General features: G+C 34.4%; 1 protein-coding gene and 1 non-coding gene across 6 annotated transcripts in view; both read right to left on the bottom strand.

Annotated features, from left to right (window-relative positions):
• Positions 1–180: 180 nt before the first annotated feature.
• The window catches only part of PRPF39 (pre-mRNA processing factor 39), a 34,865-nt gene continuing 15,392 nt past the window's right edge, over positions 181–19,653 (bottom strand). The window contains exons 1-14 of one of the 5 annotated variants that reach the window (XM_061159223.1): positions 19,250–19,380; positions 18,991–19,059; positions 18,725–18,887; positions 18,478–18,596; positions 15,313–15,480; positions 11,069–11,234; positions 10,228–10,335; positions 8,737–8,901; positions 8,298–8,424; positions 7,664–7,932; positions 6,581–6,765; positions 1,665–1,739; positions 1,308–1,428; positions 181–1,025 (exon numbers count right to left, since the gene is read on the bottom strand). In XM_061159223.1, coding sequence (XP_061015206.1) covers positions 969–1,025; positions 1,308–1,428; positions 1,665–1,739; positions 6,581–6,765; positions 7,664–7,932; positions 8,298–8,424; positions 8,737–8,901; positions 10,228–10,335; positions 11,069–11,234; positions 15,313–15,480; positions 18,478–18,596; positions 18,725–18,811 — 1,647 coding nt within the window. In that variant the 5' untranslated portion in view covers positions 18,812–18,887; positions 18,991–19,059; positions 19,250–19,380 and the 3' untranslated portion in view covers positions 181–968. Of the gene's footprint in view, positions 1,026–1,307; positions 1,429–1,664; positions 1,740–6,580; positions 6,766–7,663; positions 7,933–8,297; positions 8,425–8,736; positions 8,902–10,227; positions 10,336–11,068; positions 11,235–15,312; positions 15,481–18,477; positions 18,597–18,724; positions 19,381–19,653 lie in introns of those variants that run through there. The other 4 variants (XM_061159224.1, XM_061159222.1, XM_061159225.1 and 1 more) reach the window with 4 other exon arrangements.
• On the bottom strand, positions 7,503–7,588 carry LOC133068737 (small nucleolar RNA SNORD127). Its single transcript, XR_009695688.1, has one exon. It is a non-coding gene; the product is annotated as a small nucleolar RNA SNORD127 (small nucleolar RNA).

Below are 19,653 nucleotides of genomic sequence, written 5' to 3'. Positions count from 1 at the left end.
CCAAACCAAGGGAATAACACTAAATTTGTCTGGACAGCCTTGCTAGAGACACTCATCTTAAAATATTTAAATGTTTCTGTATAAGGCAGGCAAAAGCATAGAGACTGAGAAGAAGCAAAAAGCTACAAAACTTAAGAAATTCTGTCAAGAAGATAACAGCTGAATTCAAGAGAAGTATACTTCAGAATCATGGTGAATATAAATTTAATATTAAAACAAACCACTAAGCATGGTGAATATAAATTTTTAAGTGATTTCCCCCCGAATAAATCCGTAACAATTATTGGATGAGTCTTCAGTTTTATTACAAAAATGAAGATGATCAGTTTGATCAAAATGAAAGCTTGCTCACAAGTTTAACATGAATATTCCAAATACAAAGTCTCCCGCAACAACATAGTTTTGATATGATTTTCATTTTTTCAAAGGGATGCAAAGATTCCATTTCCTCATTTATTATCTCTATTCCAAGACAATATTTTAACAGGAATTGTTTCTGCTGTTAGATCCAAATTCACAAGTATAATCAAAACACACAGACAGTATCTTGTCAGCAAAGGTTAAAAATCCATTTTTTTTAAAGAGGAGGTAAATCCTTAATAACCAGCCCTTATGTGTTTTCAGAATCTTGTACTACACTGACATGATTTGCAGTCAGTTTTTTTTCCTACCCTTAAGGCTACAAAACTCTGTTGCAAATGCATTGCAAAAGAATTCTAGACCACTTAATGCAAAAAAATCAAAAAAATAGTTCTCCAATAAAAAGTAAATTTTATAAATGGTAGGAAATAGTATCTGTGGTAAGCTACTAAGTGACATTTTCCCCTATTACTAAACAAATCATGTTACACAAAAACAGGGAAGACAAGTTATCAAATACAACAAGCTTGTACTATGTTTACATCCCTCATTAAAAAAAAATAATTTCATACTTTTCACACACTCCCAACTGATACTTGATTTTCTTATCAGGTTGGAGGAGGAGGATAATACTGTCCATAATTCCAAGGATTCTGATAATTGTACTGAAAAGAAAAAGCAAACGTATCAGCATACAAGAGCTATGACTGGGTTCCATATATAAAAATTTAATTAAGGCAGGCTTCTATTTAAAGAAAACAAGCATGTGTTCACTGCTGAAATTCCAAGTCTTAATCATAAAAGACAATGTATTTACACACAGATCAAAAGTAAAGAGGTTGTTTTTTTAACCCTAAAGAAGGAAAAAAAGACTACCCTAATTTATATATATAATTTCGAGTAACATCTATTAACCAAAAAAATCAATTATAATTATGTAAACTTACCTGATACCAGGCACTATAATTATACGCAGCTTGATTTGCCTGCAAATCACCATCAATCATCTGTGTAGATGATGAAGTTGTATCTTCTGTGTGTGCTTTCTTTTCCTCTGGTTCTTCTGATCTAAATAAAAGGTAAAAATGGAAACTTTCAGAACTCCCATAGATAAGTACTTTAACAAATGGACGAATGTCACCTTTGTATAAAGCTGAAGTTCTTGGTCACACTGTTTTATATGATTTCAAATCATGAAAAAAGTAAATTACCACAATATAAAGGTAATAATTATTTTTAAAGGGATTTCCACTATGAACTGTTTTTTTAAGCTTCCTTTCCTGATTCAGCAGGAAGTTACATACCCGTTTTCTGCTTTTCTTTTTAAAGAATCCTGCTCTTTTAGGAGTGTTTGATGTTCATCATAAGCATTCAAAAGCCTGTGAGGGAAGGAGAAACAATCCACTGGAATACACAGAAGCCAAACTTAAAACTTTTCTAGGTTTTCAAGTTACTTCCACTCAGGGAAACAAAAGCAAGTAGAAATGAACATTGCTTAGGAAAAAAAAACAAGCAAGCAGACAAACCTAGCCCTAAATACCTTTTCTATTTGCTTGCCTTGCACTTTCCTTCTCAGTCCATGTGGTTCAAATGAGGCTTCAGAGATATAGGCCTGGCCAATTACCTTACTAGATGTCTCTGACCAATAACTGGTTCAGAGGTGATCACATGACCCAAAACAGGATCAGTAAGTCCCAGGATTTTTGACAGATACTGAAGAAGTGCCTGTTCTCTGCACTACAGTGGGCTAGAGCTTGAGGGGACGCTGGTCAAGACCTGTGTGTTTATCATTTTTAACACATGGGAAGGGCCTAAGGAGCTATATCACAGGACAAAGACAGCGACCTTGACACTGTTTTTGTCTAGCACAACCTTGAATTCTGACAGTTTTATAATTCGTGTACTTCTGAAATCTAATTTAACAATGCTTACTAAAGACACCTGCCACCAGTTAGGATAAAGTATATTTAAACTTTGGCTATGTGATAAACTGAATGAGAACTAAAAATTTCAAAATACTTAATAATCATTGCTTAAAAAGATAATTTTTAATAAAAAATTTTAATGGGCTATGTATTACAGGTTTCACCTGGAACTTACAACTTCAAAAACAATGTCACTTGAAGCAAAACTGACTTTAAAATCAATGATTTTGTAATTTTCTTTTTCCTTTTTTTGAGCACTGACTGCTAACCCAGACTGAACACCAGGGAATCACTTTTTAAATATTTTTTAGAAATGCAAAGATGGCCTTATTTTTTAAGGTAAATATAAACCTGAACACAGGTTTCTCTGAAAGAGAATACAGAGATTAAAATTTCTCTGAAAATGACCTTGATATTTATATGCATGTTCAACTTCCCTGAACAGCCTGCATATGTACACATTTAGTAGCTATTACCAGTGACACTTGGAGAAGGGAACAGCAACCCACTCCAGTATTCGTGCCTGGAGAATATCATGGACAGGGGAGCCTGGTGGACTATGGTCCAAGGGGTCACAAAGACTTGGACATGACTAAGCGACTAACAGGAATGGTATGGACCTGTTAGAAGCAGAAGATACTAAGAAGAGGTGGCAAGAATACACAGAAGAACTATAAAGAAAAGATCTTCACGACCCAGATAATCACGATGCTATGATCACTGACCTAGAGCCAGACATCCTGGAATGCGAAGTGGGCCTTAGGAAGCATCACTACAAACAAAGCTAGTGGAGGTGATGGAATTCCAGTTGAGCTATTTCAAATCCTAAAAGTTGATGCTGTGAATGTGCTGCACTCAATATGCCAGCACATTTGGAAAACTCAGCAGTGGCCACAGGATTGGAAAAGGTCAGTTTCATTACAATCCCAGAGAAAGGCAATGCCAAAGAATGTTCAAACTACTGCACAATTGCACTCATCTCACATGCTAGCAAAGTAATGCTCAAAATTCTCCAAGCTAGGCTTCAACAGTACGTGAACTGTGAACTTCCAGATGTTCAAGCTGGATTTAGAAAAGGCAGAAAGAACCAGAGATCAAACTTCCAACATCCATTGGATCATCGAAAAAGCAAGAGAATTCCAGAAGAATATCTATTTCTGCTTCATTGACTATTCCAAAGCCTTTGATTGTGTGGATCACAACAAACTGTGGAAAATTCTTAGAGAGGTGGGAATACCAGACCACACCTGACCTGCCTCCTGAGAAATCTGTACACAGGCCAAGAAGCAACAGCTGAAACTGGACATGGAGCAACAGACTGGTTCCAAATCGGGAAAGGAGTACGTCAAGGCTGTATACTGTCACCCTGCTTATTTAACTTATATGCAGAGTACATCATGTGAAATGCTGGACTGGATGAAGCACAGGCTGCAATCAAGACTGCTGGGAGAAATATCAATAACCTCAGATATGCAAATGACACAACACTTATGGCAGAAAAAGAAGAACACCTCTTGATGAAAGTGAAAGGAGAGTGAAAAAGTTGGCTTAAAACTCAACATTCAGAAAACTAAGATCATGGCATCTGGTCCCATCACTTCATGGCAAATAGATGGGGAAACAGTGAAAATAGATTTTTTTCCCTTGGGCTCCAAAATCACTTCAGATGGTGGCTGCAGTCATGAAATTAAAAGATGCTTGCTCCTTGGAAAAATTATGACCAACTTAGATAGCATATTAAAGAGCAGAGACATTACTTTGCCAACAAAGGTCCGTCTCAACAAAGTTATGGTTTTTCCAGTAGGTAAGTATGGATGTGAGACCATAAAGTATGGATGTGGACCATAAAGAAAGCTGAGTGCCGAAGAATTGATGCTTTTGAACTGTGGTGTTGGAGAAGACTCTTGAGAGTCCCTTGGACTGCAAGGAGATCCAACCAGTCCATCCTGAAGGACATAAGTCCTGGGTGTTCATTGGAAGGACTGATGCTGAGGCTGAAACTCTAATACTTTGGCCACCTGATGGGAAGAACTGACTCATTTGAAAAGATCCTGATGCTGGGAAAGATTGAAGGCAGGAGGAGAAGGGGATGACAGGATGAGATGGTTGGATAGCATCACCGACTCAATAGACGTGAGTTTGAGTAACCTCTGGGAGTTGGTGATGGACAGGGAGGCCTAGTGTGCTGTAGTGCATGGGGTTGCAAAGAGTCGGACACCACTGAGCAACTGAACTGAACTGAGCAAGTAAAACACACATACAACTTCCTTAAGACATTTAACAACTTGTGGGTTGGCAACGAGAGACTCAATATTCATTTGAGAGAATCTGGAAACTGAGGAATACAAAACATTAAGAGCTAGGATTTAAGCCTGCATTTGTCTGACTTGAACATTAATTCTTATTAATTCATTACAGTTATATTTAAATATCTAAGCAGCTCATTTTCCATATCATTTCTTTTTAAAATTTCATATACAACAGACCTGATACTCAGACCCTCCACAATTCTATTCGCAAGGGCCTAACTGGCATCTCAGATTTGTCTCTGTATTACTGCCAAATTTAAATGTCATTTCATCTCAGTCAAAACTCTTAACTGCTTCCTACTGTCAACCATGTACCACATGTGCTCTGAACTCAGTCTAGCTTTCAAGACAGCACATTTAGCATCAAGCTTTCACTGCTTCATAAAACCCTCCAATCCAATGTAAAAGATGTTACTTTTACATTAACTTTCATTTGCTTTCACCACTTATAGCCTCTCCTAAGTTTGTCAGCTGAGCACTGAGGAATTGATGCTTTTGAACTGTGGTGCTGGTGAAGACTCTCGAGAGTCCCTTGGACTGCAAGGGGATCAAACCAGTCCATCCTAAAGGAAATCAGTCCTGAATATTCACTGGAAGGACTGATGCTGAAGCTTCAATGCTTTGGCCACCTGATGTGAAGAGCTGATTCACTGGAGGAGACTCTGATGCTGGGAAAGATAGAAGGCAGGAGGAGACAGGGACGACAGAGGACGAGATGGTTCGATGGCATCATTGATTCAATGGAGATGAGTTTGTGCAAACTGCATGAGACGGTGGACAGGGAGGTCTGGTGTGCTGCAGTCCATGGAGTTGCAAAGAGTCGGACATGACTGAGCGACTGAACAAAGCTTATCAGAATCCAGTAACAACTAAATGAAACCCCACCTCTTCTGTGAAAGTTGCCAAATCGCTTCTGTTCCAAAGAGATCACAGCCTTCTTAATAGCTATATACTACCTCACATACATACATCTATCACCATACCATCCACCTAGATTAAAAGATGGAATTACATATGCCATTTCTTTTGTATACTTTCTTCAGTGCAAAACAAACAAAGACACATATAGGTATCTTCTTAACCATCACATAAGGTGGTTAAGAACATAGGCCCTGTAGTAGGTTCTAATCCCAGCTGCACAAATAGCTAAGTGACCTTGGAAAAACTGCCTAATCTCTCTTTAGCCTCTTTGTCTATAAAGAGAACAGTACCTTTTCCCCTCCTTATAGACTGTCAATGTGTTTCACATTAGGTAATTATAAAACATTTAATATGCCAAGCACATATATACAACTGTATTAAAAGGTAACTCATGTTAAATATTTTTAGTTTAATTAAAATCTTACTCAGCCATCAAAAATGTTTCCACACTTGCCTAACAGGAATTAGGGTATTTCTATACTAGAATCAGGTAAGAAAGGAATGGCAGCAATGTTCTCATCAGTATTTCTACTCTCTATTTTGCAAATTTAAATCTTAAACTTGTCCTTTTCGCTAGGGGAAACTCTTACCACCCTTATCTTTTAGCTTGTTACAATACATGAAAATTAGGTCATTAAGCATGATCTTAGCACCACACTCATTCTTCTCCAACCTGAGATTGCATTCCTATTCCAGATTAACCACATACAGCCTTGGTGACCTATATATCAAATGTTTCTGTGTTTCACGGTTCACTCCTTCACTCGCTCTGTTTCTCACAGAATTCCTGCTTCCTGCCTTCTCTCATCTGCTCATTGTTTAAAATTACCACGCTAAAATTCTGAAAATAGTTTTGAAGGAAAGACAAACCATATGTCCTCTTATTAAGCACATAAACGTTTTCAAAATTGAATTTACCCCCATATATATACCTAAGGAAAAAAGGAACCTAGGAAACATTTAAAATTTAACAATATACTACTTTGTACTCATCATCAAAGTCCCATCCAAAATAATCAATGTTCTTTTACTATTCAAATAGATAATATATAATTAAGATCTTACTTATTAACATCTGAACCAAAATCTTCAAGAAATTCCACTTTTCTCTGAGAAAATGTAATTCTCATTTTAATAGGTAATGAACCATGTATAGCTTTGTCAAAACAATTTAGGATATTTTCTTCATTTTGTTTGAGGTCACCACTATATTCCATTTCAAGTAAATTGAGGTATAACTTTGTGTTCTCCTGTGTAAAAAGCAGTACCAATTAATCACATATTCCTAAGATATTTTGATTAGACCACAGATATTTAAAATGCCTTAATGTTCATGTCTCAACTTAAAAAATTCAATATTGAAAATTGTATTAACACGTAACTCATGTTAAATATTTTCAACATACATATAAACAGGTTAAAAAAACTAACACACACATTGGTAGATAGAATCTTCTAAACTATGCATATTGTTAAATGCCAATAAATTAAAATCCTATATCCTGTTTAGTGTGCTTGACCTACCACAACAAATATGAAGTAAAACACTAAAAAATGATCTCTACATGCCCCAGTAATCTAAATCTTCACAACCACAGATGATCATCCTCAACTGCAGCTGGAAGCAAACCTGTTATAAACCTGGGTGCTAAACAGACACGGTATTTGCTGAAAATTAAAAAATGAGAAATTTCCCAGGCACTGTCTTTTGGCATTAATTGATATATAAAAGGAAATACTTTATATACTTTACATAAGAGGAGAATAATCTCACTGCTACATGTGCTACAATGTAGGCAATTACCATGCCTTTGTTTATAGTTTCTCCCAGGCCCTCTAATCTACTTAATAATCGGTAAATTTGCCATAAAATTTCTGAATGTGGAGAAAATGGAAAGTGTAAACAATATTAGCCATAGTTTTAATCCAATAATGTTAATTTTCTCAATGTTTTAATGCATAATAATGTGAAAAATTTTTGAAAGAACGGCAACATCAGTTTAGAGGGACTGTTGTCTTCACTTAGTAATAAAATATATTACATACAGACCAAATCTTTCATCATAGTTGCCAAAATGAAAAAACAACCAAGAAAGACCAATTTTTTTTTTTTAATGGAAGATACTCTAATAAAAAACAAATACATACTTTGTCTCTTTCAATAGCTTCCAAAAGCACCTTTCTTGATTTTGGAAGGTTTTTTTGTATTTTGAAAAGATGTCGGGCTAGTTTGATAGCATAAAATGATGATTCATTATTTGATTTGGCATTCTTAATGGCTTCCTGAAGCAAACGTTCAGCTTCTTCCATATTTCCATGACGTCGTTCTAAGCTTACTCTTCTCAAACGAACCATTGCCAATCCTAGAACACATTCTTCAAATGTTCTCAAGATATTCCTGGCTTCATTAATATTACCTAGAAATAGTAATTAAATATTTGTGCTTTTGATTAAACTTAGGAAACATCCTTTATGCCATGTATTGGCAAATAACAGCCCACAGGCTAAATCCAGTCATCTGATCATTTTTTTTTTTTTTAAATGGAAAATAGTCATGCTCATTTGTCTATGTATTTTCTATGGCTATTTTTGAGGCTACCATGGCAGAGTTGTTAGGAAAGAGACCATATAGCCTGCAAAGTCAAAATAATTACCATCTGGCCCTTCATAGAAAAAGTTTACCTGACCTCTGCTTTACACCAGTTCCCGAGACTCAGTTCCTATATCTTTGTCCCAAAGTAACTTAAATCCCAAAATATCAACTGAATTTCCTCATTCTTACCCTGCTGTTCCTCAAAAGCTGCCCAAAGCATATGCACCATGGGTTTCTTTGGGAGATGAATAGTGCAAGCTCTGCTGAAGACATGCCTCACTCCTTCAATGCTATGATTTTCCATGTACTTGGCATACTACATACAGAAACAGAGGAAATACTGAATAATTTACAGTTGAACAAGCCATTAAATATGTGACAGAACGATAAAATTCTATTTTTAAACCCATTCAGCACCTTTATTGAACCACTAGACTAGTTTCTGTAAGGAAGGACGGAGAGGCAACGAGGTTGGCATATGCAGCAGTCAAATCTGGTTGCAAGCAGACCATCTCCTAATGCAACAGATATAGTTATATGAACAACATTCAACAGAAGTACAAAAAAGGTTAGTCACTAGATCAATGTTTATAATATATTCAAGTTTCAGACCATATAATTTTCTTACCTTAATCCAAAACTCCTCATAGAGGGCACATGATATGACACATCTCTCAAAGAGAACTACAACTCGTTCATGAGTCCCATTTTCAATTTCAAATTCTAAGTATTCTTTCCAGTTTTTCAGTTGTGCCTTTTCCAATGGTTTCACATGAAAATATGGTCTTTTAATCTGTAATAGAAGCATGGCATAACAATGAAAGTAAACCACCACCAAAACATGCATTACTACAGTAATGCAAATTGTTTCAATTATAAAAATAATAATGAACCAGAAAAGTTTAATCACCACATCTCATGATTAAAAAGATTTTTAAAGTTAAAATCCCTTTAATTACTTAGGTTTTATAAATTGAAGGAACAAAATTATTTTCCAATTATCCAGTCATTTTAAGAGAACTACACAATTTTATGTTCAGAAAATTTTATTCTTTGCTGAGTATTTTAGAACTCAACAATTATACAAGAGTAACGGAAAGCAGATCAGTGTCCATCACAGATGAATGGATAAAGTGATGTGGTATATATATATATATATACACACACACACACACACACATACAGACACACATCAATGGAATACTACTCAGCCATAAAAAAGAATGAAATAATGCCATTTTCTGCAACACAGATGTAACTAGACTATCATACTTAGTGAAAGTCAGAATGATAAAGACAAATACTATGTCCTATCACCTATATGTGGAATCTAAAGAAAAAAAGTGAATATTAAAAAAAAAAAAAGGCAGATAAGCAGTTGCCTGGGGCTGAGTCAGGTGGTTACTGACTTGACAAGGAGCCAAAGGGGCCCTTTTGAGGTGACAGGACAGTCCCATAAGCTGACTGTTGTGATAATCACAATGCTTGTCAAATGCCATTTTACTAGCCAATCACAAAAAAAATAACAACACATACTACATGATTCCATTCATATAAAAGGCCAGAACAGGGAAATCTATAGAAGGTTAGTGGTACCTTAGAGTTGGTAGTAGGGAAGAGTAAGCAGGTGAGGGGTAAAAGCTAAAGAGTTTTTCAAGAATGATGAAAATGTCCTAAAATTAACATTAATTAAATGTTCTAAAATTATCTGTAGGTACATATCTGTGAATATATTAACAACTACTAAAGTGTACACTTTAGTACATGTGAATTACATCTCAATAAAATGCTTAAAGAAATAAAAGCCCTCATTTTACTCTATTTAAAATAGGCATATTTTGTTATATTACATGAAATGACTCAATGAAGTTCATTTTAGAAACTGAATTGTAATAAAATGGTTCAGATTAAACAGGTAACTTGCAATTCAAATAAATCTGAATATTTCTAAAGTTGATAACAGAAAATTGATAATGGCAGCCATAAATGCAACAAACATTACTTAAACAAGTGAAAATAAAAAGCAGAGACATCACTCAAAACTAAAAGAAAAATACATTATTCCTATCTGTATTTTGAAGCCTATTAACGACAACAAAAAAAAAGCAAAAACACTTACACCTTCTTCAAATGTCCACCTTTTACTAACTTCATGCTCATTATAATTAAACATTTCTTGATGAATTTCAATGATTCTATGTCTCATATTTTCTATTTCTGTAATAAGCTTGGGAAGAAAAGAATTTAAACATGTAAGTTACATACTAAAATTTTAAAATATCACTGCTTACATTTAAGTATTATCCACACTTTAATCTTAGTGATGGGTTTCTGTTATCAATTATGTGCAAAGTACAATTAATGATACTGAAATTAGTAACAGATTTTCATAATAAACCACTTTTCTACATGCCTTAAAAAAAAACAACAGGTCTAGTACATCACAACATAGGTGAAATTATCCTTTTACACTAATTTAGTTTCAGGTGTCTCTTAGTAAAACAGATCATCTGCTTTAAATCTATATTTAAACCACACTAGCTAAAGAATTCCTGGAGAAGGCAATGGCACCCCACTCCAGTACTCTTGCCTGGAAAACCCCACGGATGGAGGAGCCTGGTAGGCTGCAGTCCATGTGGTTGCCAAGAGTCGGACACGACTGAGCGACTTCACTTTCACTTTCCACTTTCATGCACTGGAGGAGGAAATGGCAACCCACTCCAGTGTTCTTGCCTGGAGAATCCCAGGGACGGGGGAGCCTGGTGGACTGCTGTCTATGGGGTCGCACAGTCAGACACAAGTGAAGCGACTTAGCAGCAGCAGCAGCTAAAGAATTCCTACCTACCTTAATCAGAAATCAATTTTATAAGAGCTACAAATCATACCACACATGCAGTCAAGGAACATAAAGTCTATAGTTTCTCACACATGGAAATTTTTTTTTTAGTAAGTCTGGTTACCTTTGCTGGATCAGTTATGTCTTCTATTCCTGATGGCAGATCATCACCAGGAGGACCATCATCACCACTATGCCCATTTACAGAAGCTAATTCCCTTCTCAGCTGAATAAACTGTTCACCAGTTAAAAGATCTCTAGGCAAATTATTCTGGACATGGTCTTTAAATCTAATGGAAGACAATAAAAATACAAGCTCTATATATAAAGCATAACTTTAGATCCCACATTACATTTCTACTTACACATTTTTCTTTCAAAGGAACTCTGACTTAAAACAAAATAAAAAAACCCCACACCTTTTCTCCTTCTTTTCTATAGTAATAACCTACACCACTTGGGATCTTTGTGTGTCCTACATTTTGCGACTGTAGCCCATCAGGCTCCTCTGTCCATGGAATTCTCCATGCAAGAATACTGGAGCGGGAAGCCATTCCCTTTTCCAGGGGATCTTCCCAACTCAGGGATCAAACCTGGGTCTCCTACATTGCAGGTAGATTCTTTACCATTTGAGCCATCAGGAAAGCCCAAACCTTTCCCCTAAACTTCAGATTCACTTGCCAACACTCTGTATAAAGAAATACAGATTTTAAGCAAAGACTGTTTTGAAAAACATGTAATTTCATTTATCTACACATATTAGTTTATATATACACACATACATACAAATTTTAATCAAACACACAAAGCTGAGGAGCTAAAATATCTACACCATCTTAAATTGGAACCTTATATACATGTCTTCAAGTGTATCACTTTCATCCACAAATCAACACCCTCAGGCATTTCTAATCTTGATATTGTCAACCGCTAAGTTTCCCAATCTCTTCCACCTACCTTATTTCTTACATTCCATTGGATACCAGGTCCAATTTAGTCTACCTTCTAAATATGGCTCCATGCCCTCATTATTTACCAAAATAAACATAAACCTGTGTCCTGATATCATCTCCTCCCACTCCCACCTCAATACTGCTATCAAAAATATTAAAAAATAAACATGAAAAAATAGTAAACAGGATCATATCCCATCCTCATCCCCAAAATCACTTCAATGTTTACCCTGCATTCAGACTAAAATCCAGTCTCCATGAAGTCTTTCATATTTTGACCTAGCCTCTGACCCAGGCCTGCATCTTCAACCTAATTCTCAGAGATGGTTGTACATGTACCGTAACTTTTGGATTTCCCCCAAAGTTTTTTAAAACTAATGTAGGCTACTGACACATGGATTTTAAAACTTCCATAGGGACCACCCTGGCAGTCCATGGATTAAGACTCTGCACTTCTAATGCAGGGGCCATAGGTTTGATCCCTGGTCAGAGAACTAAGATGTCGCATGCCACAAGGTACAGCAAAAAAAAAAAAAAACTTTTACAAACATATGTAAATAACATCGGAAATTAATTTAAATTTTGCAAAATCAACGAATACAGAGGCTTAACTTGATATATTTTATCACCAGGAGGAAAAAAAATATAGATTGCCTTATTTAAAAAAAATTTTAAATGAGGAAGTAACTCTCAAATGTGTAGTATGAAAATAAACAATTCTCATATATTAACATTAAAAATTGTCAATATATAGATAAGAAACTTGAAATAAGGTAAGACTGAAAATAAATTTTAAAACAGTTGCCATGTTATATTAGAAACTTCTTTCACATGGTGATAACATATGCATAATATGTTTTCATTAGCTTTTTCTACTATAAAGCTAATTTATTCTATTATTAGAATGGCTGAGTGCCTAATACATATGGAACTGTTTTCCTACGTATTAAGGATGAGTATTTTTCAGTCGCTAAGTTGTGTCTGCCTCTCTGTGACCCCATGCATTGCAGCACTCCAGGCTTCCCTATCCTTCACTATTTCTTGAAGCTTGCTCACACTCATGTCCACTGAGTCAGTGATGCCATCCCAACCATCTGATCCTCTGCCTCCCCCTTCTCCTCCTGCCCTCAATCCTTCCCAGCATTAGGGGTTTTTCCAAAGATAAAAAGAATTAAAAAGCCTCAGAAAATGACAGACATGTAGAGGATACAGGAGACGTAAATTCAAAGGTGTGTTATTAGTGCTAAGAAAAATGAAATAAATGTAGGTAGAGTGCTGGCACAAATGATAAAACAGTTCTGTTTAGGTGAACTGGAAAAAGTGTCATAGAGAAAACATTAAGCTACATGGGTCCTGAGGAATGAGTTCACCAGATAAATGAAAAGTGGAAAAGGTATTACAATCATAAAAGTATAAATCAACACTGCCCATTGGGAAATTATCAGTACTTAGGTTTGTCTAGCGCTTAGGAACTACCAGGGACTGAGCCTGAGGAGTTAGATCATACCATAAAAGTATTCACGCTAGGGGGATTTTAAATTAGATGTTTTCTTAGAGATAATGTTCAGTGTATAACCAATGTACAAGCCTACACAATAGAAGTATTTGTATTACAGCACTTAGAACACTTCTTAGCACATGCTTCCTCTTCTACACTTGTGAGTAACTTAAGGGCCAAGTCAATACACACATATCTTCTACAGGCCTTTATTCCTTCAAATTAAATGCATATCATCTGGTACACAGCAAGTGCTAAATAGGGAAAGTATATTTGACAGAAGAAACCATTTCAACAGTTATTAAAGCAGTTAGTCAAGGGAATTAGTTTATTTACATAAACCATAAGATTTACTGATACAAATACTATTTATCAGTCTGGTATACTCATAAGGAAAGTGGTTCTCATTAAGTAAAAAAGACTAGATTAAAAAGTAGTATGTAAAACACAACCCACTAAATCTCTGTTATAAGTATACATGCATTTTAAAAACCCAGTGAAATATTCATTAAAAAAAAAAAAAAAAAAGATTTAGAAAACTACACCAAGAACTTTGGGGCCATGCTGTCTAAGTTCCAATCAGCTTTCAAGCACTTACTAACTCTGTAATCTTATGCAAATATTTTAATCTTTCCTTACCTCTACTTTCATAAAATGTAGAAAATACCAGTATGATACCTCCAAGGTTTATTGTGAGGATTAAAAGTTATAAGGCACTCAGAATACTGTCTGTATAACTGCTTCTTAAGTCTTATTTTTTCTCATTCACCAACAATAAAATTATAATCATAGGTTTTACCTATACTTTAGACCCTAGAAGAATTGATTTATGAAAGGAAACTGCTTTGTCCCCGAAGACTTTTAAAATCTCTTTTTAAAGGTTTAAAAAAAAATTAAAAATATTTAACTTTTAAAATTTGACCAACAAATATGCACCAAGAATTTCCAGATGCCAATCCTTGTATTAATCTCTTTCAGCAAGTATCTTCCTAGATCATTTATACCCTAGAAACCTGCACACCTCCTCTAAACTTCATGAAAAAAAAAAAAAAAAAAGAGATGGCATTTTCAGACCCACGTTTCCTATTTCTAACGTGGGTCTGCAGAGATTTAGCAAATTGATCCACAGTTATCTACAAATGCTTCATGAAGTTTTCTACTTTTTTAGTAAAGAAAATTTCAGAAAATCACTTACTTAAGAAGTATCTAAGTACAGGTTCTACCACAATCCTAGTTATAAAAATTATGACAAAAATATAGACAATATGGCACTTAAGAAGAGCAAACATTTATCAACACAGTCCTCATACTTCCTTGTTCAGAAAGACTGAGTCTCTATCAGTGGGATACTTGAATACATGAAACAGAACATGCAAATCACAGTACACAGAAATAGTTGTTTTATACAGTGCTCATTAAAATGAAATGATACCAATCATAACAGATTATCATAGTAGAAAATTAAACTGAAATAATTTTTGATTGTTTGAATATAAATAGGACTTACCTACAAAAAATACATTCTTCACTGTATGAATCACAAGAATGTACCTTGAGTAAATTATTACATTTCAAATAAACTTCTATTATGTGCTATATACTGAGTTAACCATAAGAATAATAAAGCTTAGATTATTTTCACTACTCTGAAATATCCTAAACAAAAGAGAGAAGTCCTGCTGTTTCCTCATCTATAAAACAGATCAAGGGAACCTTATAACTAAAACCAGTGAAGTTCATAAACTATATTGAAAATATCAAAATTTTAAAGTGTATATAAACTGTGATTATTGAACAAAATAAATTTGTTTGCATCTAATAGAATCTTACATTTCAAGAGAATAATTATCCTCAATATTAGAAATAATTACCTGAGTAATCACAAAAAAATTTTAATGATCTGATTTTTCCACCCACCTCTGAAAATGATGACTATATAGCTGTGTTGGAATACCAAGAATACGATCATATATAGCTGTCACTTCTCTCAGGTTTCCCTGTTCGTTTTCCCAGTTTATGTACATCTCCCACAGTCTGTCCGATCGGAAATCTGTTCCCGCAGCTAGAACAGCATGCTCAAACGTTCTGAAAAATTAAATTACCTCTGCGTTATTTTCCAAGATAAAATCACTTTAAGTATATTATTTCTGCATTTTGCAATATATAAAAGTATCAAATCAATAAGTCATACATTTGAAATTAATATAATTTATATGTCAATTATATCTCAATTTTAAAAACAAAATATTTCTAAATTTTAGAAGATAATGCTAAATTCAAAATTACATGCAACTTTACAAGTACAGATTAAAAGAAGGAAAAATAGACAAGTGTGTATGACAGCTGCTTAAAAAAAGGGAAAATATAAAGGGAATAGATAAATGTACTTTTATGTAGCTGTATATTATTTTATATGCTATAAATTTGCAATGCAAGTTACACTACAAACATGTAAGAGTGACAGAGCAGACACTAAAATACTCACTAAACTTGAAATGTATGTTGAATAGATTCCTCTAGGGCAAAAGACAAAGTGACAAAATTTATCTTAAGAAACAGTTTTCTGACAAAGCACCTCTCCAACGAGGGGGCCCAGCTGCCTCTTTGGGTAATGAGAAATATACATATACTTTAAAACTCAAAATTCTCTCCTGATTCTAAAATTCCACAATTAAAGTTTACTAAAAAGTCCTTCATTTTAAAATATTTACGCTCATTTCAAGAGATTTCTGTAAGCAATTTTAATCACAGGATTTGATACCTCAATGGGATAAAATTTTAGATACATATTTTCAAAATAAATATTATAATCAAGAGGGATTTTTAACAGTATAGAACTATACTACCTAAAGTAATCTAAAACTAAACAGAATCCCAATCAAAGCACTAAGAATTAGGTGGAACAGAGAAAACAAATTCTAACATTCATCTAACACATAAAAATACAAAATATTTTTCTAAAAGGATAAAGAAGCAGGCTTCTTCCTGAAAGGTCTCCAAGGAAACTAGGAAGCTATAGAAATTAAAGGCACAACACTGACCCAGTATCATCAAAATGAATTAATACAACAGTTCTCAAGAAAATAAACCCATATACATGTGACAATTTAGAATATGATAAAAAAGTATTTGTATTTTAAATCCATACAGAAAAAAATAAGCCAATGAAGAAAAGACAGTTCAACAAATGGGAGAAAAAAAAAATGTTAATCTCTGATTCACAAAAGACACAAACTAAGGTTAATCTGTCTCACAAAAGGTACAAACTAAGAATCAGATAAATGAAGGACAGAAAAAATAAGTCTACAAAAACAATTAGTAGAAAACTCATGATTTATATATTCTTGTCAAGACAGGCACAAAACTCAGAAAGTAATAAAAGACTGAAAACTGAACCATGTTAAGAAAAAAAACAAACACCTCTACATGAACCCAATGGAAAATGCTTTAAGGCCCTAAGGAAGTATTACTTTCAACTCAAAATTCTATACCCCACGGGATTCATCAACTGGATGTTTCAGATATACAGATTAAAAAAATTTTTTTTCATTCCAAACATCCTTTATCAGGAAGTTACGGAATTCACTCCTCTAAAGGTATGCAAGAACCAAGAAAGAACAGAATCTAATCAATAAACTAGTAAACAGAATTTAGAAGGTAAAGACAAATCCTAGGATGATGGTAATGAGGAAACCTGTAAACAGCTGCCACACAAAAGACTCAGAATAGAACCACCAGTGCATATTACAGAAGAGGGGGTCCCAGGAGGGTATCTCCAAGGGGCCAGGGTAGAATTTACAGATCTCAGAACAAAATTCTCTTTCTATAATTTTCAGATTAAGTAGAATAACACAATACATGCATTTTTTTACTTTCAAAAAAATAACTTACACAGATAGCATTTGTAATTGTGGAAAGTATTAGTATTGACTACTGAAAGTAGCTGCTGGAAGGGGTAGAAAATTTTAAGTGTTCCAAGAAAGCCAGGCAAATGGAAAAAGAGGCAGAGGTAAGAGAAGGGGTAATCAAAGGAAAAACAAAAAGCTATGAAACCTATCCATATAAGAAAGATGAGGAATGGGAAGACAGGATATAAATGAACTAAAAATTCTCATATACCATAACAGAATGATAATATCTACAGTTAGTGAAAGAGAAGCAGAAAGCAGTAGAGTGCTATTGCTATCAACATGTTGGAAAATAATAGAACAAAGAGCTAAAATATCTGAAGAGAGGTGAAGGGACCACTTTTTGTTACAAGTAGTTTAATATTAACTGTCTAAACTATATGCACATACTTTGATAAAAATAAAAACCAAAAATACATTTTAAACTCCTATAATCAGCAATAAGGACAATTCCAAAGTAAAATAATCAAATCATATAAACAGGCAATGTGAAAATGGCTTATATAGATAGCATCTGAAAAGATGGTAAACCAAGATATGTAAACCAAGGAACCTAGAGATACGTGAATTCAGATAATGAAACACTACAGGAGGTTAAAAAAAATATGCCATGACTGGGAAAATGACTACCCTCACACACCACAACAGTTTAAAGCTGGTACCACTTTACATTTGATAAATGTAGCTGTGTATTTCCTTTGACACAAGTTCCATTTCTATAGTGCTCTACATAAATACTGACTTGAGATGTTCACTACAGCACTATTTCCTATAAAGATCTGGTTAAATAAAATACACTACCTTGATACTATAAGGTTAAAAAATGGTAGGGAGCAAGTCTAGAACACTATTAAAAAAAAAAAAAGACAAATATGTATAACGGTATACACACATATATATATGTATATCTATGTGTATCTCAAAGAATAAACACCAATTCATTTACTATGAAGGGAGATGGATTGGAGACGTAAGAAAACAGGATATGGAATGGTGGAGGACTTTATTATGTATATTTTTTAATAATCATGCGTAAGTTTACTAGGGTATTTTTTTTATAGTGAAAAAGAAGTATACGAAAGTTAAACTTTCAGTTTAGCATTGACAAATAGTTCTACTATCAATATCAGAAAACCTGACTTATTTATGTCTTTAAATACTTATTTTCACATACCCTCGTACAGTACTGTTCGTCTCAGGATCACCAGGGTCCAGTGTTTCTTTTAAGAAGTTTATATAATGTATCCAAAGGTCAACACTCAGAGGTATTGCCTGAAGTCCCCGGCGATACACCTAAGAAGAAAACAACAAACTGTACTTCAAATATTTAATTATGTCTTAACAGAGAGGCAACACTGTGTTATCCGGTGAACCTTAGAAATACTAATTACTGGAATTTTGTTTAAATAATCTACCATTACCATTTGGGTGGAGGTTGGATAGAACATGGCAATGTTCTGATCCCCACGTGCAGAGTCTTGATCTTCAAAGCGCAGCAGTCCCTGCATTCTGACCGGGCTGTGTGGGCAGGCTTTGGGTTACAGACCATAGGGCACAGACCCATTAGAGCATCAATGACAGCGTCTGACCAAAAATGCAATAAGACGTAGCAAATGTGACTAGCAAACCAACTATATTGTTTGGAAAATGAGAAACAAATGTAAGTGAGAGAAAAGCCCTGCCCTACTTGTTAAGCTGCAGTGTAATACAGAGGCTTGCACTGCAAAGCTTGACAAACTGTAGAGGTTTAACGCACCTGCCAACAAAGAGAGAAAATATTAGCTACAAATGCCACAAGAGTGACAAATGCAAATAAAATACCCTATAAAATCGTTTGACCACAAATCGTAGGTACTGCCAGCCAAAAAAAAAAAAAAAGTCTTTGCTTTGTTATTATTTGGCTTACAGTACCTAATGGAGATAATTTTATTCAGTAATGTACGCACCTCATCTGATTGTTTAATGTTGTCATGTCGCTTTTCAAGGTCTGCATACTTTTTCCAATAACCATAGCAATACGGATAGTGTATGAAAAATTTGTCAAATGCTTTCCTGGCAGCCATCAAGTGATTCTGATGAAAATAAAACAAAGTGTTTAAACATCTTGAAAATTTCTGTCACAAAAGCATTTATTATTCTTTCTAATGTACAGGCATACCTCAGAAGTATTGCGGGTTTGATTTCAGACCACTGTTACAAAATGTGTATCACAATAAAACAGGTCATGCAATTTTTTTTGTTTCCAAGTGCACATAAAAATTCTGTTTATATTCTACTGTAGTCTACTAAGTACACAATAGTATTATGTCTAAAAAAAGCAACATACATACCTTAAACTACTTTATTGCTA

Source organism: Dama dama, chromosome 13, assembly GCF_033118175.1.
Source record: "Dama dama isolate Ldn47 chromosome 13, ASM3311817v1, whole genome shotgun sequence".
In the NCBI taxonomy this organism is placed as follows: domain Eukaryota; kingdom Metazoa; phylum Chordata; class Mammalia; order Artiodactyla; family Cervidae; genus Dama; species Dama dama.
Note: the sequence above shows the minus strand (reverse complement) of the source record. Positions and strands in the feature narration are given on the sequence as shown.